This window comes from Pezoporus flaviventris, unplaced genomic scaffold, assembly GCF_033815535.1.
Source record: "Pezoporus flaviventris isolate CSIRO_AGI_PZ_B2104156 unplaced genomic scaffold, CSIRO_AGI_Pfla_v1 ptg000040l, whole genome shotgun sequence".
In the NCBI taxonomy this organism is placed as follows: Eukaryota; Metazoa; Chordata; class Aves; order Psittaciformes; family Psittacidae; genus Pezoporus; species Pezoporus flaviventris.
The window spans coordinates 1,830,690-1,855,312 of NW_026892588.1; the positions used below are offsets into that span (position 1 = coordinate 1,830,690).

General features: G+C 40.7%; 1 protein-coding gene across 4 annotated transcripts in view; it reads right to left on the reverse strand.

The window, feature by feature from the left end:
- The window catches only part of LOC133275458 (glypican-5-like), a 382,437-nt gene that overhangs the window by 73,229 nt on the left and 284,585 nt on the right, over positions 1-24,623 (reverse strand). For all 4 annotated transcript variants that reach the window (XM_061465424.1, XM_061465425.1, XM_061465423.1 and 1 more), the window contains one exon: positions 17,894-18,044. In XM_061465424.1, coding sequence (XP_061321408.1) covers positions 17,894-18,044 — 151 coding nt within the window. The remainder of the gene's footprint in view (positions 1-17,893; positions 18,045-24,623) is intronic.

The window sequence follows — 24,623 nt, forward strand, 5'->3', positions numbered from 1 at the left end:
TGGCAGTGAATGAGGCTCAAATAGAGTTACTGTGATCAAATATGGTGCTATGTGTGACCAGGTTGCAGCACTTACAGGAAAGAGTGTCTAATGAAAGTGGGTGTCAGTCAAGCCAAGGAGCACAAGCCTGGGCAGGGCTGGAGCAAAGGCAAGGCATGCTATCTGCAGAGCTGCAGCACTGGGAGCCTAGGAGCTCCGAGAAGGATGCTGCAATAGTACATATGGCTGCGTGAAATACTGCAGCTGGTAAAAGGACATTGGTGATCTTATTCCCACCTCAAACCCCTGCTGGATACATTCTTTTCTGCCTATAAAGAATGCGAATATCTGAATCATAACTGACAGCTTCTGAGATAGTGCCAGACAACAAGTATTTAACTTTTATACTCATAAGCAACACTAAGGGAATGTTAATGAAGAACAGAAAGAAAATATTTGGTTTACATTTCACAGCCAGTAAATAACCTGTAAAAGACCCCTCTGAACTGTTCAGCTACTCTCCCAACGCTTATGTGCTCTGCAACCAGCGCTGGCCTGTCTCTTTTCCTCAGCCCCAACCAGGAGGGTCTTCCTACAAAGCTAACCTGCTCCAGCACCTGGGCTCTCCTCTTATGTCCCTCAGAGGAAATTTGGATCTAGACTTCTGAGATCTTAAGATGGACATGTATGACAAAAGTGCCAAATAATTTCAGGTAAAAAGAAGAGATTTTGAATACTGCACAGATTCTTGGGATCTAGAAATTGTGAAAAGGGATCACTGTACTAGTTTCTTGTTAGAAATAGCGGTGATAGTAATTAAGAAACAACTCAGGCCGAGATACTAACCTCTAAGAGAGGCTGAAGAGATGAGAGGTCTGAGAAGATGAAAATGATGCTGATATCTATTCACCTGGTGCAAACCATATCATTTAAGAAAATAACACTGAAGTTTAAAGGCTGTTCACATTTGTCTTCTTTTAAAATGGAATATATATATTTAATTTCAGTAAGTCAGAATGCTTTATTTCTCATTTGGATATGTTACTCAGGAAGACATGATACAATCTGCTAAATCTCAAGAGTGCTAAGATATGAAGGGCCTTTAGCAGTGGTACAGGTAACTAAGTTTGTTATGCTCTTCTATATATTCTGCAGCAGAAAATTCTTTTCTGTTCTTTTGGCAAGGGGCCCTGTCTGTTCATCTTCAAAGATGACCTGTTTTAAATTTCAAAATAAATATTATTTGAAGTTGGAGATAATATTATTTTACTAGAGCACATAATACCAATGTATGTTCTTCGTTATATACAGCAATTGGCTTTGCTAATATACTACTGAATTGAAAACTGGTGTGATTTTTTTGTGTCTTATTCAAAAGATGAAAATACTAAAGGCAGGTACTTAGCTGATGTTAACTGAGATGACAGATCCTGTGGAGCTACATTAACATCTTGGCATATTAACAATCTGGATTTTTTTGACTGATGTAGTAAAAAGAGGAGAATTTGGTGGGTTTTTTACTCATTATTAGCATTTCTCACCAATTCCCATGAGTAATTATGAGAAACAATGTCTGTGAGACTCCTCCATGGGATTCTTACTAGGTGACAGGTGAAGGAGAATGTTGTGTTGGAAGGATCATGGGGTTAGGGGTTCCCCATTTATCTGGTGCTGGACAGAATACAAACCCTCTGTACAACTGTTTGGGGAGCATTCCACACAGAAGTAGAACTACCCTGTGGAGCTAAAAAATGCCAAAGGTTTTTAGTATCTCCAGCTACTCTAATCTGAAACTTTTATTATAGCCAGCTCAAAGGCGATTTATGTAATTGAACAGAACTTACCACCTCAATCTTAAATCCTTGATAGTTTCAGAAAGAATTTAAAATATAACCATTCCCAATGCCATTAATCCACACATGCTCACACATGTGGTTCTAGCTAATAGATCAAATATTCTTTTCCCTCAAGAAACTGCCAAAACTGAAGCCATCAAGAAAGCCCTAAGAGAGAAATGCATACCCCTGCTTCACGAGATTTACTCCTGATGTTATGTTACAAGCTGTTAGATCAAACAGGAAAAAACATGACTGTAAACATGTAGCTAGTTTACTGTATGTACAGCAGGTGTAGCAGCTAAATACTATTTAAAGTATCTGATCACTTCTCATGTAAAGGGTTTGTTAATCTATATGCACAGTTTGGAGTTCTGGGAAGTTACTGCTGTTGTCCATGTTGAAGTGTAACTTTGGATTTGTTCAGTTATAGTATTCAAGTCTCCAACTCTAATAAAACAAGACAAAGAAAATCTCACTCTTGGTGATATTATTAATCTGTAGTCATTTAATTTCATGAGGCTTGTATATATTTTCCTAGAAGTATTCAATTAAAATAAGGCGATAATCAAATGAAATCTACTGACAACCTGTAACAGCGGGTTTTCCTTAGCACTGAGTAACACTTGCGCACTACCTTTGAGGAATTGAAAAAAAAAGAGTATTCATACATTACTTTCAAAAGAAAAAGGTGTGTGCTTCCCATGGATTCCTCAATTACACCATTACCACGAGGTGCCTGCCAGTTTAGCAGTCATACTTTTGACGATGGGCATTTTAAGGCATTAATGCTGGGCAATTTTCTCTATATTCTTTTCAGGACAAATCTCCTTAAGCTCATAATATCTTAACGCTTTCCAAGAACAAAAGCCTTACATGTGAAGAGAGCAGGGTTAATGTAGTCTGTGTCAACTACATTTATGATAATGGTGAGTTGTACAAGACCCCAGGAGAAAACAGATTACACATCTGCTTATTTTCCTAATGCTAGGTAGAGACATGCTGTTGCAGGCTTACTTTCCCATGCTCCTGTCAGCTCAGACTGGGGCTTCACATGGCTGTGACTGCAAGCTATTAAACCTTGCTAAGAGCTGAGATCAAACAGTTCAGTATAACTAATGCCACACTGTGACTATACAGGGAGTACAGGGAAATGTTGCTCTCATCCACATGCCACAGGTAGGGATACCTTCTACTAGACCAGGTTGCTCAAAGCTCTGTCCAACCTGGCCTTGAGCATTGCTATGGGCATATATGCAAACATGCCCTCGATCTCTGATCTTGCAAACCATTCCTCCCAGTGCTTACCCCTTGCCTTTGCAAATCCTCTGCCTGAGGAGCTGCTGCACAGAATCCACACCGAGATGTGCCTTCCAGCTCAGAAAAGGGCTCAGATACATGGCCTGCTCCTGCAAATGAGAGAGGCCACTCCCAAAGAAAAGAACAGCAAGAGAAAGCCTTCTGTCTTAGAAGTTACTGATGACCATATCCTAAATCTCAGACATTTGAATAACTAGAGTCCTGCATCCAGCTCTGGGGCAACCACACAAGAAGGATGTGGAGCTGTTGGAGCAAGTCCAGAGGAGGCCACGGAGTTGCTGAGGGCTGGAGCAGCTCTGCTCTGGAGCCAGGCTGAGAGAACTGGGCTGGTTCAGCCTGGAGAAGAGAAGGCTCCAGGGAGACCATAGAGTATGACCAGTGTGAAAAAAGGATCATTGTCAAGATTCACCATCAGGGCTCTTTCAGGGAAATAAAGCAAAAAAAAAAAAAAAAAAAAAAAAATCTCCCCCCAAATCAATGCATATCTCTGCAAGAAAGGAAAAAGAACCCTTAAGTAAAGACATGCCTTGCCAGCATTCAAGGCTTCTTTGTAGCATGAGGGAACAAAGCAAGAAGAAACCCTTTTTTATCATAATCTATTGCTGTTTAAGAATTACAATATTAAGGTAGCATGTGTTCTACGTAAGTCTCTCTAAGAAGAACACATACAGGAAGGACTGTGTTTGATTATATAAAATGAAAGTAGTGAGGGATGACATTGCACCCATCCACATCCGCACAACGTAAAGGATTTGAAATCAATGCTTTGATTTTTAACGAGATGTAGAGAGTTTGTGCATAGTTAGCCAGAAGTATTGTACTTTGCATAAATGCTTTACAAATGGGGACACAGTAATTACAGTACTGGAAAATGGCTACTATCTATCTGCTCTGCACTTCACAGGCTAAATAGGAATTTCATGCATACTGAATACACTTGTGTTAGCTCAATTCATGTTTTTCAATATGACTTTATAAGGTAAGAATAAGATAAATTCTAAATTGCTGTTCAAATGTTACATCTATTTTATCATGAGATACGTTTTTAATAAAATGCAACTTTACTTGAAGCATACATAATGTTTGCATAATTTGTGGAAGGAAATTGTCACTCTAGGAATTTCTACTTTGCTTATTTCTTAGGAAACCTTTTGATGTATTCTGATGTATTCTGCAGATTGATGTGGTTTCAGAGTATTTATACAGATATAAAAGTATTTCTGTGGTTGTGTATTTGCTCCTTTTGAGTAGATTTCTTTATAGTTTGCAATATAGTTTCATATAGTTTGCAAAAATAAGTTTAGGATTTATCTGCAGTTTAAAAAACTCATTTCAAATCTTCTTTGATACAATACACTTCCAATTTTTATTGTGACAGAGATTATGCTAATTTGCTTCACAAAGAGGATGCAAACTGATTCTAGAGTAGGGATTGCAGCTGACAGCACCTAGGCTTCTGCTTTAAATCAAAAGGATTATGGGTTTTTAGTCTCATGAATGGACATTGATTACTCAGGGTTTTTTGGATTAATGGGGAATTCCCACTGGGCATTTCCTGGTGATGCATTTGGGTATGATACTGAACCACTTTTGTGTCCCCATTAGTGTCATACAACTTTTTCATTTACTGACAAGCTGCCAACTTTCTGTTAAGATGTCACAGGACCTTGGAATATGATTAAAGTGGAGTTTTTTTATTAAGCTCTTTCTAGTTCATGATATCCATGTGGAGTTTATGTCAAGTGAGTATGCAGCCAGTCAGTACTTGCCTATCCAGCTGGATATGACTGCATATCCAGCAGATTCACTGGGAACAGGAGAGATGCACACTCAGATGCTGCTTACAGGCTGTAATTAAACCTACAAAGATGGAGGTGGTCCCACACAGATGATGCTAGGGGACTGCCATGGCAAGCAGTAGCATCCTCTCCTATGGAGACAGGCTGAGAGAGCTGGTTCAGCCTGGCAACAAGAAGGCTCTGGAGAGACCTTGCAGCAGCTTCCAGAGTCTAAAGGGGCTGACAAGAAACCTGGAGAGGGGCTTTTGACAAGGGCCTGTAGTGACAGGACAAGGCTTTAAACTGACAGAGGGGACATAGATATTAGACACTAGGAAAAAGTTCTTTCCTGTGAGGGTGCTGAGGCACTGGCACAGGGTGCCCAGAGAAGCTGTGGCTGCCCCATCCCTGGCAGTGTTCAAGGCCAGGTTGGATGGAGGTTGAAGCAACCTGCTCTAGGGGAAGGTGTCCCTGCCCATAGCAGGGGTTGGAACTGGATGAGCTTGACTGGATGAGTCACTGAGTGACTATTAATCTGGTCAGATCTGTCATTATCTCAACCCTTCTTGCCCCACGTTGGACGCCAAAAGAACTGTCGTGGTTTAAACCCAGTCAGGTAATTCGTTCACTTACTCCCCCCCTTCTTTCCCTCCCCCTACTCCCGGAGGGACGGAGAGGAGAATCGAAAAGAATGCAACTCCCACGGGTTGGGATAAGAACAGTTTAGTAACTAAGGTATAACACAGATCACTACTGCTACCACCATTAATAATAATGATAAAGGAAATAACAAGGGAAGAGAATACGACATCTCACCACCAGCTGACCGATAACTCCCCCCCCCAGCCCGACCAAGCTCTGCCCAATACCTCCTCCAACCCCACAGTCCCAGCCCTTCTGGCTAACTCCCAGTTACCTCCTGGGCATGACGTGCTGTGGTATGGAATACCTCTTTGGCTAGCTTGGGTCAGGTGTCCTGTCTCTGCTTCCTCCTGGTTTCCCCTCCTCCCTGGCAGAGCATGAGGCTCACAAAGTCCTTGGCCAAACCAGAGCATCATTGTTATCAGCTCTCTTCCTGATCCGAAAGTCAAAACACAGCACTGCACAAGCTACCAAGAAGGAGAAAAATGACTGCTACTGCTGAACCCAGGACAGATCCCTTCCAACCCAAACCAATCTGGGACTCCGTGACCCCTGCCTTCACCTGAACAAATAGGTTCTGCTAGGAGAACCAAATGGAAACAGTTTTTGTATCTGGGAGCAAAGCTGTAGCAGGAAACCCACCTTCAGAGGTAAGGCAAGAAACCTCCAGGAAAATTTCCCCACCTAAGGTTAGTGGAATGAACAGACATGAAGCAGATACTTAACAGACTGCATGGTACACATGAATGCTTTTCACATCACAGACTCAAAGGAAAAATAAATATATAGTCCCTATAGCTTTAACAAAAAATGAAGAGGTCCATGAAGAGAGAAGGAGGAAAACTAAATTCCAGTGAACCTGAGTAGTTGGTCACTTTCAAAAGTAGCAATTTTTTTATATGTGTGAACCTAACATGAATATTTCAATTCCCAGGACTATTCTGACAGTACTTTTTATGGTGAGTGATGAAATGTTCCAGCTTGGCTACAATTGTTCTATACTGTTGTAATGGGATTCTGTATTTTAACTTGACACGGGACTGTATCCCAATTTTGACAGCATGCTTTACTATCAATAGCTGGTTTTGAAATGATGCCACAACCTCTGTAAATTATATAAATCCAGATATGAGAAAAAGACAGTGTCACTGTCCTGTAACCTGAAACAATGTCATGTTCTGTGTTTTGGCACATCGTAGCAGTTCATCCTGAGCTGAATGTTTGGACACATCCTCTTAGGTGTGTCACTGCTGCAGGATACCATCCTGTGCAGCACAGAGGAGGGCAGCAGGATCTACCCCCTTCATTTCTGGGCTCAAAACTGGCATCTCATTAAGTCAAAAGCAAAATTCCCAGTCATGATTAGTGGGTCAGAATTAAGCCAAAATCCCCCATCCTGTTTTTTCTGCCCTTTATTCCTTTTCCTCAGGGTTGTATAATATATTACCTTTAAACCAAGAACTTTCTGGATTAAAATACCAAGCTTACTAGCTTGATAGTTTAACTTCTAGTTAAAAAACTATAGTTTTTTTTTTCTTTCAGGGGGCAAAATATTCCTGCTTGAATCTTCCTTTTTTCCTTTTTTTTATAAAAACCTACAAAAATATCCCCTCAAATTAATGCTCATTCAATTGCGTACCTACCAAACGTCTCCCCCAGCAAATGTTCTTTGTGCTGGCTGTAGCTGTACAGCATACTGCCCGTGCTGCAGCAGGATACATATTTAAACAGGCTGTTGCTTTACAAGCACATGTTCAAAAGATTTTATCTAATCAAATTTTAAATAGGAAATTACTTGTCTGACTTCACATCAGAAAGCTATTCCTTTCCCTGCTGCTCCAGATTGGATTATTAGGACTTCGCTACTTCAACAGTGTGTATGAGTCACCAGTCTTAATTTTGGGCTATAAATATCAGATGATGATTTATTACTTGGCAGTTTCAATACTGCAATGGCAAGTTGACTTCAATCTCTTTAATTTGAGATGAACAGCAAAGAGTTGTGAAACCTGAGAGTTTTTGAGGTTCTTTGTGCAAATAATGGCTAAACCTTGGGCATGCGCCATGTGGATTTTCACCCCCTTCATCAGCTAATCTCAACCTACTTTCTAGTGATTCAAAGGGGTTTTCATTGCCCATACTGATCTTTATGAATTAACTGCTGACTGTGCGCAATGATTCAATGGGAAATGGGCCAAGACTGTGATTTTGATAATGTTCAATGATTTTTACAACTAAATGGAACAAAGTCTGAGGGAGCAGTTACTACCCTCATATGCTATCTGGGTTGTCACTGCTTAACATTCATGCTTCACCTGGACTTCAGATTAGAGTTTATTATCTGCACAGTGCCAGAAATCATACTATCTCCTTATTCAAAAGTAGTTGTTTGCTCACCAGAAAATATCATTACGGAGAACTATGACAAAGACCCTTAGAAATCCATAATGTAGAGACTTCACTCTGCATATTCACACTCCACACATGCAATACAAATGAGTTTCTAACTTCACTGTTCTGCATGTTACATCTAGTTCCTGGATTTGGGTCTAGCAGATGGCATTATACCCTCCCTGAGTCACTACAACACCCTAAAACGCCTCTGAAAGGTGTTAACTCTCCTGTCCATCCTGGCAAGTGTTACGTTTAAGGGAAACTTAACTGCTTTCAGATTAAAGGACAGAAATAAACACTCTTAATATCCAGCAGACAGGAGACAACGTGGGATAAATCAGATGCAAAATCACCTGCTGAGGAATAATGTGGCTAATCTCTGAATCCTTTTCAAGGAAGGTTTTGAACTACATTCAAGATCATCAGCTAGTTTAAGTTCTTCTAAGTACCTTGATCTCAAGGCAGACAGATCTAGCCCTACAAATTCATGATCCTGTTGATATGTCACATACTTCAGCCTGAAGTTGTGTTGTTCTTGTAGTAAATTGAGTACAGAGTAAAGAGCATTTGTACTGTGCTCTCTGCTACTATAAAACTGAACTGTGCTTTCTTTCAGGGTATTGTTTTGATCCTAAATCTCTCAGCTGAGACATTCTGATGGCATATCTGTTGGCTTCAGGCACAACAGCACTCTCTTAAGGAGTATCATTATACCTTAAAATGGACAATCAAGGAATAGAAAACCTCAGACTGTATACCTGGTATACTCAAGGCATTTTCACCCTAAAAGTAAAGTCAAAAGACTCCAAGAAACATTGGTTCAAGAGAGGCAGGGAGGGAAAACAAAACAAAGCAAGTCTTTTCCTTTTTCAAAAGAACAGCGGCCGCTTAGGCTTTCCTCATGAATCCCAAAACAAGGGAAGGTGGCAGCAGGGAGAAACAGAAACTATATTCATTTGGCAGTGACTTTCAGTTTAATTTCCACTGCCAAACAGCTGTGCTATCTGCCTTCCACTTATATGCAATGAGAGATGACAGAGGGTTTCTTAAAGCCTTTACAGTTGCATTAACTCATAGCCTTACCTTAATTAATCTGGAATAATTTACCTTTGCAATAAACAAAGTCTTCCAGATATCCCCACAAGCAAACATGTTGTCCCTCACAGCTAGAGCTCTGGATATTACTAAAATCCTAAAACACAGTAGCATGGGAAATGCTTTAAACCAACATGGGGTTTAAATGGCACAACAGTTCTCCGCACTGTCCATGGCAGAGGGGTTGGAACTGGATGAGCTTTAAGGTCCCTTGCAACCCAAACCATTCCAGTATTCTAGAATTCAGTTCCTCATTCTCCTGCTTTCACTGGTGAGCTGGCAAGGCCTCAAGAGGAGGAGAAGAGGTACACAGAGGTGTCAGCACTGTCACTTAGCTGGGACGAGGTAACTGTTCCCTTGTGTGGCATGAATAATAACTCACAGGTGAATGTTTTCCTTAGTCTTGCAGGATTGTTTCAGTAACTTACAGTGTAATGGCATTAGCATTTTAAACTGAGCTTCCATTAAGTTATATGAGTTATCTATTTTGAAATAATTTAAAGGACCTTTCACTATTAACTCTTCTTAATTAATTTTGACTTTATGACATTCTAGGGGCAAACTGCATTAGCCTTCACATTTTATCCTATCACTACTTGCCACAACCAGATATTACAGCTCTTAAGTGAATTTCTTGTCAGGATGATCTAAATCACACAGCTCATGAGAAGCATCAGTTTTTTTCTCCATTTAGCTTGGCTTCTAAACTCTTGGTGCCGGCCTGATGCTTGCACATGACTTTTACAGAAGTAGGCACTATGAGTGTGGGGTCAAAGCATCTACCTGCAGACTGCTCTTGGCCTGAAGCAAGAAGTATGTTCTGCTTCATGTGTTTAGTAAGGCAATTTTTCTTGGAGGCTTGTCTTGTAGTTTTAGCCATCACATACCAAGCTGCCTCCTTTCATTCACACTCTTTGTGGTCTGACTATGTCGTTCCTATTTGGGACCATTCAGCTTTGTGACATCTTTGTTTGAAAGAAGTCCATTTTAATAAAACATGGGAAATGCTGGTGAGCAGGAATTCACTGGACAATGAGATCGGTGACTTTTCAGCTTAGGGCTGTTTTCAAAACCTATCTCAGAAATATATGTACACATGGAGTTGCTCCTGTGGAACTTAACTAGATAAAATATTGCTTACAAAGTTGGTAAAAAGGGTTCTGCTGAAATAAGTGCATTCAAAGGACACAGATTGCTGGTAATGTTTTCAATAGAAAGCTGGTAAAGGCACATTACCCTTCAGTGACCTACAGTGCTGACTGCTTATACAGAACTACTGCAAACAGTTAAGCCCCAAATGTCTTTATCCCTCTAATGTTTAATTTCTCATTATGGAACAGTACATTGGAAGGCTTTATGCCCTAAGCAACTACAATGCTTTCACGCTTTAATTTGGTCTAAACGATGCTAAAATGATCAAAGATGTGCTGCAATTTACATTTCTCTGGTGAAATGGTAAAATTGCACTTCCCCAACTACCTTTTTACCTCTCTGAAGGTAACAGAGATAGTACCATAGTTGTTCAGAGAGACACAGAGCTGGCACTCAGGCTGTTACTCCTCTAGCTGGTGTTCTCATTAACATTAGGAGAAACTCCTGCAGGGAATGTGTTTATCTGGTCATGCAGAAAGTCATTTATACCACTTGGCAAAACCTCCGGTCTTGCGTGGATCCAAGCTGGTGGTACTGGGAATGCTCTCACCTCAGGTCTAGGCATGAACATCTGAAGGAACTGAAATCCCTTTCCTTTACACCTCAAACTGCCATGTAAATAGAGGAAGTGTAAGTGCAGGAAGGATTAGGAATGATTATACTCTTCTTCTCATATGCATTTCAGTTTAAATTACACTGGGTAATGAAGGACAATAAAATGACACGCAATACCTTATCCCTGTGTTGGTAGATTATAAAATAGATTTAATCAGGGATAGAAAGGTGGGAAAATCTCTTTCTTGCTTTCTGTCTCCCTCTCCCTTCCTTCTTCTCTCCCTCCCATTCTGTCTTTCACTCTTTCTTCCCTTCTTTCTCTTTCTCCTTTTGTCTTTCTCTCTTCTTCCCTTCTTTCTTTCCTTCTTTCTTCCTTTCTCTCCTCCCTCTCTCTCTCCCCCTATTTCTTTCTCTCTCTTTTTCTGCCCTTCTTTCTTCCCTTCTTCCTTCCTTTTTCCATCCCTCTACAATGCTCTCTCTTCCTATCCCCTTCTCAAAAGCCCCCTCTCAGCTGTTTTCTCATCCCATTTGCACAGAACAGAGGCTGCAGGAAATGTCCCTGTCACCCAGATAAACTTTCACCCATGAGATAGAAGTGTGACAACACCAGGATTTCCATGTAATTCATCTCAGGATCAGATCCTACCAGTTCAGTTAGCATGAATCAAAATCTGCACTTTTCACTCTGATTATTTAGTTTTCTCTGGTTTTCTTTGCCCCCAAGTCTCTTCCTAAACTGTATCTCTACAACAGAAGCCAAAGCCAGAATGTGCAGCCAGGCAGTGGAACTGCCACCCTTTTCTCGCTCCCTACGCATGCTGAAGTCCCTCTGGCAGGCTTTGCTCATGCTTCTCTTGACAGAGACTACCCTTTACCTACCACCCCAAATGACAAATATTAAGTTTTGAAACCACTGTGTTTTCTTAAAAGTCAACCTTAGGTAAAAGCTTAAACTGTTAACTGTGCTGCGTTGTGGATAGAATGAGGCATTTACACTAAGGGCGATGAAAGAATTTATAGGCTTTCTATAAACAGAGCTGGAGGTAAAATGTCTCATGCAAGTAAGGGTGTAGAAAAATGGCTCTGCAAGGCAGTGGGATGGGGATGAGGCATGATGGAGAGTTTTCTTTAGGCAGGACGATGGAAGACACTGAAAATGTAGTATTTCTGTGAGCTAGGATCATCTGTGAGGAAAGTGAAGACGTGGTGATGAGGAGCTGATGAGCATGGCTGAGTGCCAGCAGATATTATGAACTCAGAATATTGATGTTTTGTACTAATAATTACAAAATCAGCAGCTGTACAATTACATATTTGGATAAATATAAATGTAAGTGCATCCTGTAACATGGTAAATGGAAATGAAGTATGATTAAAATGACAGCTTATACAGTAATATTGATGCCTAGAAAAGGCAGACAAACTGGAAGAATGATAACATAATAAGGATAAAAGAATCAGACTATTGATATTCAAAAAAGAAAAAAAAGATAATGAAAAAATTCATGAGCAGTGAGAAAAATACATTCACTTTCCAAAGCTGTGACAGCAGATACAGATTAGACAGAAGGCATTAAGAAAACAGACATTTTACTTGTCTGCACTTATAAAGGCATTCTGGGGCAAAGGAGCATCTTTCTCATATGCCCTGAAGAAGAAATATACAGCCAGCATAATCTCTTCTGATAGTCTGGCTACAGAAGAAAGATGCATTGAAGCTGTGCAGTGTCTAAACAGCCAAGAAGAAAGCCAAAGGTTGGAATGTGTCATCTGAAAGCGCTAACAAAGTAAATTTGTTGCAGGTTGCCACTTGGGTACTGAGATGTGACAATAAGCAAGATATTGAACAGAGAGAGATGTCTGAATTCAGAAAGTTCTTATTAAAGGGAGGGAACTTCATGAAAGAATTAGGAAGAAATATAGAAGAAAACTGTTACTGGGACTAGATAAGTGTTTGGCAAAAAAACACAGTAATAAAGCACATTTGACACATAGTCATGTTCCAAGTCTCGCTGGGATGACACAGGATGTGTCTGTTTACTGAATGCCTGCACAGACTGATAGGATTTTAAAATATTGTTTTTAAAATCTGCTTTGTCTAAGAGTCAGCACTGGTCGGGCACTTCATCTAAAGTATAGTGATACATGCTAGTGAGCAAGCCCAAAACACCTGTGTCCTTCCCATTCACAGACAGATGTGTGTATGGACCCATGCCAATTGGAGGTGTTCACACCAGCTTTCTCCAACATATTCCACAAAGCCTAGAGCTCCATAGAGCTGACTTTGGGCTTGCACTAAACCCCAGTCCCTGCGGTCTAAATGTTTGTTCTAAACTTTGTTTCATGGCTAATCACCTGATGATTTCCCTGAATAAAGATCTAATGTTGGTTGCTGTTGCTGGGGTAGGACCTCATGACAGCATACAGCTGTGCAGCACAGCTGGGAATGGGAAATCCCCCAACTAACTTCCTTCCCACTGAACGGACTGAAACATTTTTCTTTTCTCTGCACCGCAGAGAAGCAGGACATAATGGGAATCTGTTATCTTTCCGTGAACGGCAGGATGATAATCCCTTTCCTAGTAAATATTCTTGTGGCTTGATCTTGCAGGGCACTAAGCAATCCCTGCTCTTCCCACCACCACCCCCACCCCCCCCACCCCCCCCACCCCCCTTTCAACTCTAGTAAGGGTTTAAGAATGAGCATTGACATTGGTGAACACATGTGATCGAAGCTCATGTAAGAATATGCTTAGATGAACACACAATACCAAGCAAGGTTCAGACTGAGATGCTGCTTTGCCCTTCTGCCTAGAAACCTGCAGAAGTGAAGCAGCGCAACTTGCAGAGCAACTTCCCTATTCATGCTCAGGATTTATATGGTTTGCTTTCCTCTTCTTAAATCTCTCCTAGCAAAGCTTTGTTCCAAGATGATTAACAGATGTTGTCATTATAAAGTTGGTACTTGCCAACAAAGAACACATGGGTCTGCTTGAGAAACTGCTGTTTCCACAGCTTGCCCCAAGAAGAGATACTTGTGGTAACTGGGAAAGCCTGTGAGAATACGACATTTTAAAGTATCTTTTACCTTCCATAATTTCCTAAGAGAACGCTGGTTTCCTGAGAATTTGTTTAATTTGTTTGTATGAAATAATTTGGATAAACACATGAAACAGAATAGAAAATTAAGCCCATTATGATAAGGGGGTATGCAGTGCCTTTTTAAGATAACAATGAATTTGGCAAGCAAAGACTTATTTGTAACAAGGGGAAACAAAAAAACCTCAGTGGCAAATAACAGCCATGTATTTTAATTGAAGACATAAAATAAACGATTAACTGATAAGCAGAAATGCTTCTCAAAGGCTAGAAGGTGACCAACAAAAGAATGGGATTTTACTATCCATTATAAAATGAGCTGAAACACATGGCCAGTAATCCCCAACCCCCCCAAAAATTGGGGAAAAGGATATCTGGCTGGAATATACAAGTACAGTCACCTGTGTGTTTACCTACCAGGCACACACTGTAATCTAAAAGCAAGGAGCCAGCAATTTGGAAAAGCAAACTGGGAAGATGGCAGTGTACCCTGTCTGTAGAGATCCTTTAACAGTTATGAACAGAAATGTTTGAAGATGTTTAGCTAGAGATTGATGAAACTCCCTGCAATTTACTGCTAGTGAAAACGTAATCTTTTTTCCTGGCAGGTGAAAAGGAATGAGTGTTTGGTAGGTTTTCAGAAACTACTTAAAAGCAATCGAAGTCTTTTGCAATGCTCTCAACATGTAAATTGGAAATATAATTTTCACATAGGTTTCATATAAAGGACAGATGTAGTACATTTTTACTACATTCTAAATTCAGTATTTTAGTGTCTGACACTGAAATCCTTTCCCCTCTTTTCTCTTTTCCATGGATCTGTTGTTAAAAGCGTGATGGCTCTGCCAAGAAGTCTGTGTTTTGAAAGGCTTTCATTCCTCTTTTATTCCTTTTGTTCTACTGTATGATTCCATGCTACAACATGTACTGATGAGATCAGTGGCATTTAAGAGCTATCACTTGTGTCTCATCGCTACCTGCTGTAGTCAGTAAGAATATTCCCACTGACTTTACTAAGCCTCACATCAGGGTTTTACTTGGGATTTAGCTTTAGCTTTAATTCATGTCTCAATTCTCTGTGGACTTCAAGCAAGCAAGTAATAGTAAACATTGTCATGTTCCACTTCTCCAAAGCCATGGTTAGATGTGCTTCACAGGTTTTAAGTTTAGGAAATATTACAAAGTCAGAGGCTGTACAATTGGAAACACCATCTTACAGACATGCAGCAAGAGGAAATTCAATTAATCCAATGTTTGTTTATTTCTTTACCATACTATTAAAGCAAAGAAGCTCTATAATGAGATTACTGCATTTTATCTCCTAATTGTATCCAGATATGCAAACCAGATTTACTGCTCGTGGCTTGTATATACTGCAATATTTTAAAGCTAATTATGAAACAGCATCACTATTGTCACACGATGAAAATACTCCTTCTTGCTGTTATGAATCAATGCCATTTTCTAGAATTTATTGTAACTACCTTTTTAATAGGATACAAACCCCAGTAAATTCTGAAACAGCCAGTTATGTAAATATAACTCTTTTAAATCCAGGATGGTATCAGCATAAAATATTATAATTAATTAGACTGAAAAAAAAAAAAAAGGAAAAATGAGACCATAAGGTAGTTGGAACAGGTTGCCCCAAGAAGTGGTAAATGCTCCGTCCCTGGCAGTGTTCAAGCCCAGGCTGGACAGAGCCTTGGGTAACATGGTCTAGTGTGAGCCATCCCTGCCCATGGCAGGGGGATTGGAACTAGATGATCTTAAGGTCCTTTCCAACCCCAACCGTCCTATGATTCTCTGATTCTGTTATTAAAGCCAGCTGTATATCAAGCCTTGGAAATACTCAAGTTTTTATTTAAACACCTGAAATCTTCCATTGTCCACATAAGCATGTGTACACATCCTCCAAACCCAGGGTATTAAAAGTTTAATTGTTCATTGTAGAGTAGTTAGCACCTGGCTTTTGTTTGTATTATTCCACATAGAGAGGAAAGCAAATCCCCAGGGCCCAAAACATCTAGCAATCTTTTCATTGCTTATGTATTTAACACAATAAACAATACAGAAGTTAAGCAAGTAGTTTTAAAATAACATTGCATTAAAGTTCTTCTGTTCAAAAACACTGGTAAGTGAATGGTAAAAATCTTTACTTGATCTCTTAGTTGTAATTCCATGATTCTTAAAAACACTGGCACTGTGTGATCATACCTCACGTACTGTGATCACACAGCTTGTCAATGCAGATTACATTTCAGGTATTTATAACCTAATCTAACACTTTGCATAGATTTCAAAGTACATGTTGAAGCTTGGTTTCCCTGAATTTGTTATATTTGTGAATATAAGTCTTGACTCCAAACTAATCACAGCATGTTTGCAAGTCTCACTTGTATATGGGATTCCTTTTCCCACTCTCCACTTAATGGCAAAAAGACAAGGAAGAGGCACTCGTTTATCTCAGTAGACTAAAGCAGATTTAAACTTACCTGAGTTCCAGCTATCTTAAAGTATTATTTTCCCACACTATTATACCTGTATTTCATGTAATGGCACCAAATTGCATCCAAACCACATTATACTTACACACACTATGGTAATTAAAGCAGTTACATTTTGATGAGCTGAAATGAATCAGAACTTCTAGATATGATACACCAATAATAAAAAGTATTTAGAAACATCTTACTTCCTACTGAGTTACTGTAATAAGGACTTACCCATGTATTATATTGCCAGTGTGTTGGTGGAAGTTAATTCTGATGCTGACTGTACGTTTGATGACATACTATCCAAGTGATTTCATTAATAAATATAGCAGAATCATATTGGAGGCTATCAAGGAATTTTAATTAAGCAGCTACTTGCCACTACAAAAAACTCAATACTTCATGTGCTTTTTCAAGAATATATACTTTCAGCCAACTCTTGATCATCCTTCAGTATCATTATGCAAGAAACACTTTTAACACTTAGCACAGCCTATGAGGACATTAATTTTCCATTTATTTGAAAAGCCTACCTTACCTAGGAAGGCTTTTACAGCACTTCTGTGATGTAGATTTCACTGGAGATATTAGTCACTCTAAATTTGAGAAGGTGTGGCAGACAAGTGACATTCCCACTGACTGGAAAAGGGGAAACATAATCCCCATGCTTAAAAAGGGAAAAAAAATGGGGGTGCTGTTTGACGAGAAGCTCCCCTTGACACAGCAGTGAACGCTTGCTGCCCAGAAACCACCCTTGTCCTGGGCTGCACCCCCAGAGAGTGAGCAGCAGGTTAAGAGTGGGGAGTCTCCCCCTCTAATCTACTGTTGTGAGACCCCATCTGGAGTACTATGTTCACCTCTGGGGCCCCCAACACAAGAGGAATGTGGAGCTGTTGTAGTCCAGAGTAGGCCATGTCAATGTTGGAGAAGCTCTGCTCTGGACAGGCTGAGAGAGCTGGGCTTGTCTAGCCTGGAGAAAAGGGAGACCTCAGAGCAGCTTCCAGTGCCTAAATGGGGCCTACAAGAAAGGTGAAGAGGGGCTTTTGACAAGGGCCTGTAGTGACAGGACAAGCGGGAATGGCTTTAACCTGACAGAGGGGAGATTGAGATTAGGCATTAGGAAGAAGTTCTTCCCTGTGAGGGTGCTGAGGCGCTGGCACAGGGTACCCAGAGAAGCTGTGTCTGCCCTATCCCTGGCAGCGTTCAAGGCCAGGTTGGACACAGGGGCTTGGAGTAACCTGCTCTAGTGGAAGGTGTCCCTGCCTGTGGCAGAGGTTGGAACCGGATGAGCTTTAAGGTCCCTTCCAACCCAAATAAATCTGTGATGATATGAGTCTACGATAAATTTTATCTGCATGCCAAGTGTTAAATTATATTGGGTTACTGTCTGTATCACTCTATTTTTACTGCATCTCTTCAGATTAAGATTCAAATCCTTTAAGTAGGATTTTGACAGTAATTTAAGCAGTGCAAGTCTGAGCTCTGTCCACCTGATTGTGACATTTATGAATTTCTAAGCTCTGTACGTGCCTATAGAAACTTTATTTACCTGCTGTGTGAATCCTGTCACCGGATCCTTGACAGCCATCTTCATCATCACAATCCCCACTTGACTCCAACTCTTCACTTTTTCCACCACCACTGCCAGCATCTTGGGAAGCCCATCTTTCCAGTTTTAATTTTGCCTTCTCAGCATCCAGCTAAAATGGAAAAAGTGAAAAACCAACAATGGTCAGAATATTTAAACACTTCCTACCTCTGGTGACCAAGCTGGGTTGCTAAAGCAACAAGCAGTTTCTCATTCACTTTCAAGAACAGCTCCTCAAGTTGAAAGTTGTTTCTGGCAATGACATCCTAATATTTAGGGATAACAGACTATACCATCAAATTTTCTCCACCACAGATGATGAGGGACACTTATCATCAAACTTTTAATAGAAAGCACCACATCCAGCAACGTCATCACAGAGAGCTCTGGTACTGCAGCTTTTCCTCTTGCTAACCACAGTCTGGAGATCACTGCTTAATGATGGTACAATCCGCCAGCTGTCAGTGTACTTATTTTGGGTTATTCATAGTTTAAGACCACAATATATTTGACAGCCTTTGAAGAGTTGAGGGTAATTGCTACTTTTCATCATGGTCACTTGGAAACCTCAGCCCTACCCAGAACAGTGTCATTTGAGATGCCTGTACCAACTACTACTTGTTCATGAAATTTCACTTGATATATTTCTTGGACTGACTATAAAATAAGAAAGCCTTTTCTAAAATGAATCTAAATATATCATGATAATGCTAAACCAATCTATTTATCCCCAAACTCACCTTTTTGATCTTTAAATAACTCTCCTGTCACCATGAACAGTTGACTACTACTAGTGCTAAGGAACAAATGATTTTTCAGTTCCAAAAAATTCATTTTCAGTGAACCTAAACCCAGCCTATCCAGGGAAGAACGAGAGCAGCACTATCTGGAAATTAAGTAACTGGCTTAGACTCCTGTTATTAGGCATTCTTCAACGAAGGATAGTGCAGAAGCCTGAACCTGTACCCCAAACCTGAGAGGAGGACCTACTCACTAAGCCTCAGAGCAGCTCTCCTGTTGGAGCTGTGCTATTTTTGTACAACATGTTGGAACCAAGGTACTCCATGTTCCTCGGTGTCCGCCATCCCCCCAACAGCTTGTATTTGTGGTTGCTTGCGTAAAGGACATTTCAAGGTATTAGAGAAGGTGGGAGAGCTTCTGCAGAGAGAAACCCCAACAGCTCAGCTTCCCCTACAGCCAGAAAATACCCTGACTCAGAGGGGATTTTCCCACAGCCCAAGTTGTCCTGGTTTCTACTATTAAGTTACTATTCCCCATCGTCTCCCATCCCCATTTTGTGAGTGATGACCATACTTTGTGAATCTTGGAAAATTACAACAGGGGTGCTGGTTTTGGTTTCAAGGGATTGAAACGGCTGTTCCAGTATTTCTGATGACTTTTTTCAGATCAACCTACAATGCACATGAACAGTTCTGACAGACACTGGCTTGTTTGTCTCTTGATCAACATCATGAAAACCTTGTTTGTATTAGCTCTGCTGGGATGATATGATGAGGTAGGATGAGGACCTGTTACTCTTGTTATGCGGAAATATATTAACCAAATGGGAAGACTCTGTAATGCTTCTTGAAGCCACTCAGGTTATGAATCTATCCAATATCCTTCATCACAAGTATCTCTCCCTAACGTATTGCAGATCCATTTCAGGCTTTGTGATCTGCTTTATCCCAAAGGACTGTGATTATTCTTGGCACTGAACAAAATGTATTTTGAAATGTAGCTACTTTGAAGATTCAAACACATTTCACACTAAAAAGGAGGTGGGCTGGAGCTGTGGGAGGAACTGGAGCACAGGGCTAATACAACTGTATTAGCTGGGTTGAAAGGATGATGACAGATGCAGCAATTTCTCTGTAGTGGGAAGCTTTGTGTGATAGTCTTCTTCTTCAGACACTGTGGACTGCTATCCTCCACTCTGGGGCTGACAAATGTTTGGATCAGTGCAGCAGAGATCCTGTTCTATGGAGCAGCAGATGCCAACTTCTATATGGCAGCACTCAGGAAATTTTTCATCCTTTCACTGAAAAGATCTGTTTGCTCATTCTGAAGACACAAATAACTTCACACTGCACTGGGAAGATCAGTAAGTGGGAGGAGAGGGTATGGACTCTAGTGGGGAAGCATATTAAACACTCTCTAATTGTTACTGCATGACTGTTTTTTATAAACAAGTTGCTTAATGTTGAGCCTCAGTATTCACAGGCGTAAAGACTGATGCCATTGCAATACAGAACAGCATCTTGTTGAACAATTGGAAAAGATTTGCCTATGAGGGAGAAAGATAACCCAGCTCTTTCACAGTTCTATTGTGTCCTGGCTGTATCAGAGAAGACTCATCGTTCTTAGTTATAATCCTTCAGAATGAAAAGAAATGGCTAAGTGGCGGACAGAATAGACACAAAATGTAATAAGGGCTTTTAATGACTGTTGCCAGTCAAAGCAAATATGTTTACTGCATGTTAAGGTGCTCCTTCTTTTCAAAGATTTGATTTCCTTCAGTGCCCACGGCTCAATCCTGACCTCTGCTCAAAATAAGTAAATCTTTGAACCAAATGTGCACCACCTTCTTGGAGAAAGCCCAAGAAAAGAGCTCAGCTTTTCAACACAGTGTATGGCAGCATTTTACAGGTTTCTTAGTATCTTCACTACAAAGAGAGATTAGCTGTAGCCCATATCTGCATCTCCTACCTGCTTTAATGAAGGCATACCCGGCTCTTTCTTGGCTTGCCAGTAGAGAGGGCCATCGAGTTGCACAGAATATCAAGTTGCTTACATACAAGTTCAGCGTTACCACCTCAAGTCAACTCAGGTATGACCTACCAACCCTTTTCACCTTGTACAACCTTTCCCAAACCCTTCCAATGACTTTTACATCTGTGGCTACCATTCACCTAAAATGATGGACCAGAGCCCAACTTCATGCAAAATTAATCATTTGTCTATAAACCAACCCATTCCTGGAGATGAAATCATGCAGCCACTTCAGTGAGGAGCTCCACCCACACCATGCAGCTCTGTTGCGAAGCCATGTCACCACTGCATAGTGACTTGTGATGTAGCACCTTTCTCTTTTCACATCTCGCAGAAACACTTGTCCTTTGGCTATTGCCAAAAGACCTTAGTGAGATCACTGCTTTAGTGTGATAGCGAAGCTTATGCCAGCCTTTCTCCATCTCTTTTTCTCATAGAATCATAGAATCTTTTCTCAAAGGCCTGAGAATGCACTGAAATAGCACAGACTGCACCAGGATGGACTAGGATGGTGGAGCTTTCCAAGAAGATCATAATGAAAGACACTGGCAACTCTGCACAATAGTTTCAGCCTGGGAGTACAGTGTCTTAATGCTGAGAGTCGATCCTTTGGTTAAACAACTGCAATGAATTTCAGGCTGGGCAGTGGGACTTGTACCTTTCCTTTCACAAAGCAGAAGATACCTGCTGCCTAAGAATCCAGAGAATACTTGAATCTTAAGAGCTTAAAAATTAAGTCATCGAGTTTTCACCACATCTGAAAACCAGTACTTTTTTTACTCACCAAAAGGTTATACAAATAGATCAATAAGATTTGTACAGCTCAACTGAAACTGACTCAAATCCAGAAATTTTTCCAATTGCAACAGGCTTCAGAGCAGGTTCATAAACCTCCTAAGGTTTTTTGAGAAACTAAAGTCTTTCTGTAGGAAGCTGAAACGTAAAAAGCACATATTATTATTCAGATCTGAGTCAGATACAGACGGCTATGCTCATGCATTTTATTTATTCCAGCAAAGATATCTTCTGTTCTGATGAGGTGGAAAAATTCTGATGATGTATGGTTTTATGGAGAAGAAAGAAGTCAGATGAGGATGGTTGTTGTCTATCTCCCTTATTAATACTTGATGATATAGCACTTACATTCCCAGACACATAAAAGAGTCCTTCAGACTTCAGAGGCTTCAAAGAGTATGTGACACACAGCACCTTAGCTTTGTATAGAATCATAGAATCGTTAGGGTTGGAAAGGACCTTAAGATCATCAAGTTCCAACCCCCCTGCCGTGGGCAGGGACACCTTACGCTAAATCATATCACCCAAGGCCTCGTCCAACCTGGTCTTGAACACTGCCAAGGATGGAACATTCACAACTTCCCTGGGCAACCTATTCCAGTGCCTCACCACCCTAACAGGAAACAATTTCCTTCTTATATCCAACGTAAACTTCCCCTGTTTAACCCGTTACCCCTTGTCCTATCACTACAGTCCCTAATGAAGAGTCCCTCTCCAGCATCCCTATAGGCCCCCTTCAGATACTGGAAGGCTGCTATGAGGTCTTCATGCAGCCTTCTCTTCTCCAGGCTGAACAGCCCCAACTTCCTCAGCCTGTCCTCATACAGGAGGTGCTCCAGTCCCCTGTTCATCCTCGTGGCCGTTCTCTGGACTTGTCCCAACAGTTCCATGTCCTCTTTATGTTGAGGACACCAGAACTGCACACAATACTCCAGGTGAGGTCTCACAAGAGCAGAGTAAAGGGGCAGGATCACCTCCTTCGACCGGCTGGTCACGCTCCTTTTGATACAGCCCAGGATACGGTTGGCTTTCTGGGCTGCAAGCGCACACTGCCTGCCCATGTTCATTTTCTCATCAACCAACACCCCCAAGTCCTTCTCCACAGGGCTGCTCTGAATCTCTTCTCTGCCCAACCTGTAGCTGTGCCTGGGATTGCTCCGACCCAGGTGTAGGACCTTGCACTTGGCATGGTTGAACTTCATGAGGTTGGCATCAGCCCACCTCACAAGCGTGTCAAGGTCCCTCTGGATGGCATTCCTTCCCTCCAGCGTATCAACCGAACCACACAGCTTGGTGTCATCGGCAAACTTGCTGAGGGCTGGGTCTAACCCTAACCATAACCCTCATTCTGACTGTAGGAGTGTTAGAATATATATTTATTCTCCTGGTTTGTCATGAAAGCATGTTGCACTTGAATACTTCCACACATTTATTAAATAATAACTGCTTAGCTCTGTGAAAACCGTGGTTTGAAACTGCCAATTTCAATCTGTTTCACTGATTCTGAATGGTCATATATGCATGTATATCTCTAAGCTGGAGGATAATAAACTCAATTTGACTGAAAATAGGTTTTAAAACTGTATTTTGCATCAGAGTTTCAGGCTTTTCAGGTCAGCGAACACAACAATGAAAATCTAAGAGAATGTACGTTTTGAATAAAGCCACTTAGAAGTTGTGTGCTTGGAATATTCAGAGACAAATCCCATCCAGTAACTGTTTCCTGAGGGATTTCTTAATTAGTTTTCCATGTGACAGATTTCCCTGTGAAGGCTTCTACTCTATGAAAAGACAGCTTTGAGGTGAAATCTGACTTTTGTCTGCTTGTCATGTGAGCGCATGCATCACTTGCTGGTGCTTTCCCAATGCGCATGTAGCATCTGATTATACACTGCATTTAGAAATGGAAATTAAGCATCACCTTTTCATAAGGTACTTACAAGTAGTTGCCTTTTAAAAAGTGCTTTAGTGACATAAATACGTTTGCAGAGACAAAGCATTTTTCCAGCTTAGGCACAAATAACGTACAAAGCCTCATGTTGAAAAAGAGTCCCAACTGACTCAATCCTTCCATTGTTTTTTTCCCAAAATAAAAATAAAACCTCCTTTTTAATCCATTATTAGGTCAGAAATGACTAAAACTGCAAAAGACAATGTGCCTTTGTTTTTAGCCTATTATATACATTTTTTGTTAGGCACTGACATACTGCTTTAGGCATAAAGCTGCATTTTACTGGTGCCTTGTGACTGAGCAGATGTTCTATCATTTTACAAAACAATAGCAACATAACAAATTTTAGACATAACTGCCATAGAGATGCTTATTCCAAGTGGGTCCTCTCCTTTGAGATAACTGTTATGGTTAATTTTCCTCCACATATGCTCTTAGCTCCTTTTTAAAAGCATCTGGCACTTGCTTTAGCTGTTTCTTTTCACATTTATCTAGCACTCATGTATTACTGTGAAAATAAGCAAAATGAACATATTTGTCTTCAATTTTGTCAGACATTTTCTTTGGTTTGTTCTTCCTTTGTCTCTATTTCATAGAAATCCCAAAAGGCCCCGTGCATTACCCCCTTCCAGTTCCTTCAGAAAGCAGTACAACTCAAGGAAGTAGTACCAGTCGACTCTTAAATCCTTTTTCTAGCTAAGGAGAAGACACATCTAACCTTCTGCAGCAAATGACACCCCCAGAAGGTTTCCTTCTGCTGTATTTATTCAGGTCCTTACAATAACCTTTGCGTAACACTCCTGCTTTACAAGTCACCTGTACAATATTAAAACAATTGAACTGAACAGCTATACATAATTTATGCAACACCATGAAGGGCTGACAATGGGCTTAGAATTTTATTCATTTCTCTCCCAACCAGAGGTTTTCTAACTAGGGAACTGGAATAATATTGGTATATTCATTTAGTTTATGCTTCTCTCTCTAACCTAAATACCTCCCATTTACCTGCACTAGTATTTGTACTTGTCTATACCAATGCTGTGTGTGTGTGTGTGTGTGTGTGTGTGTGTGTGTGTGTGTGTAGACTGAAGGGGGAAGGGTTTCTTCAAGCACATGCAAACAAGCATGTCTCCGTGAGGATGATAAAGGGGCTGGAGCACCTCTAATACA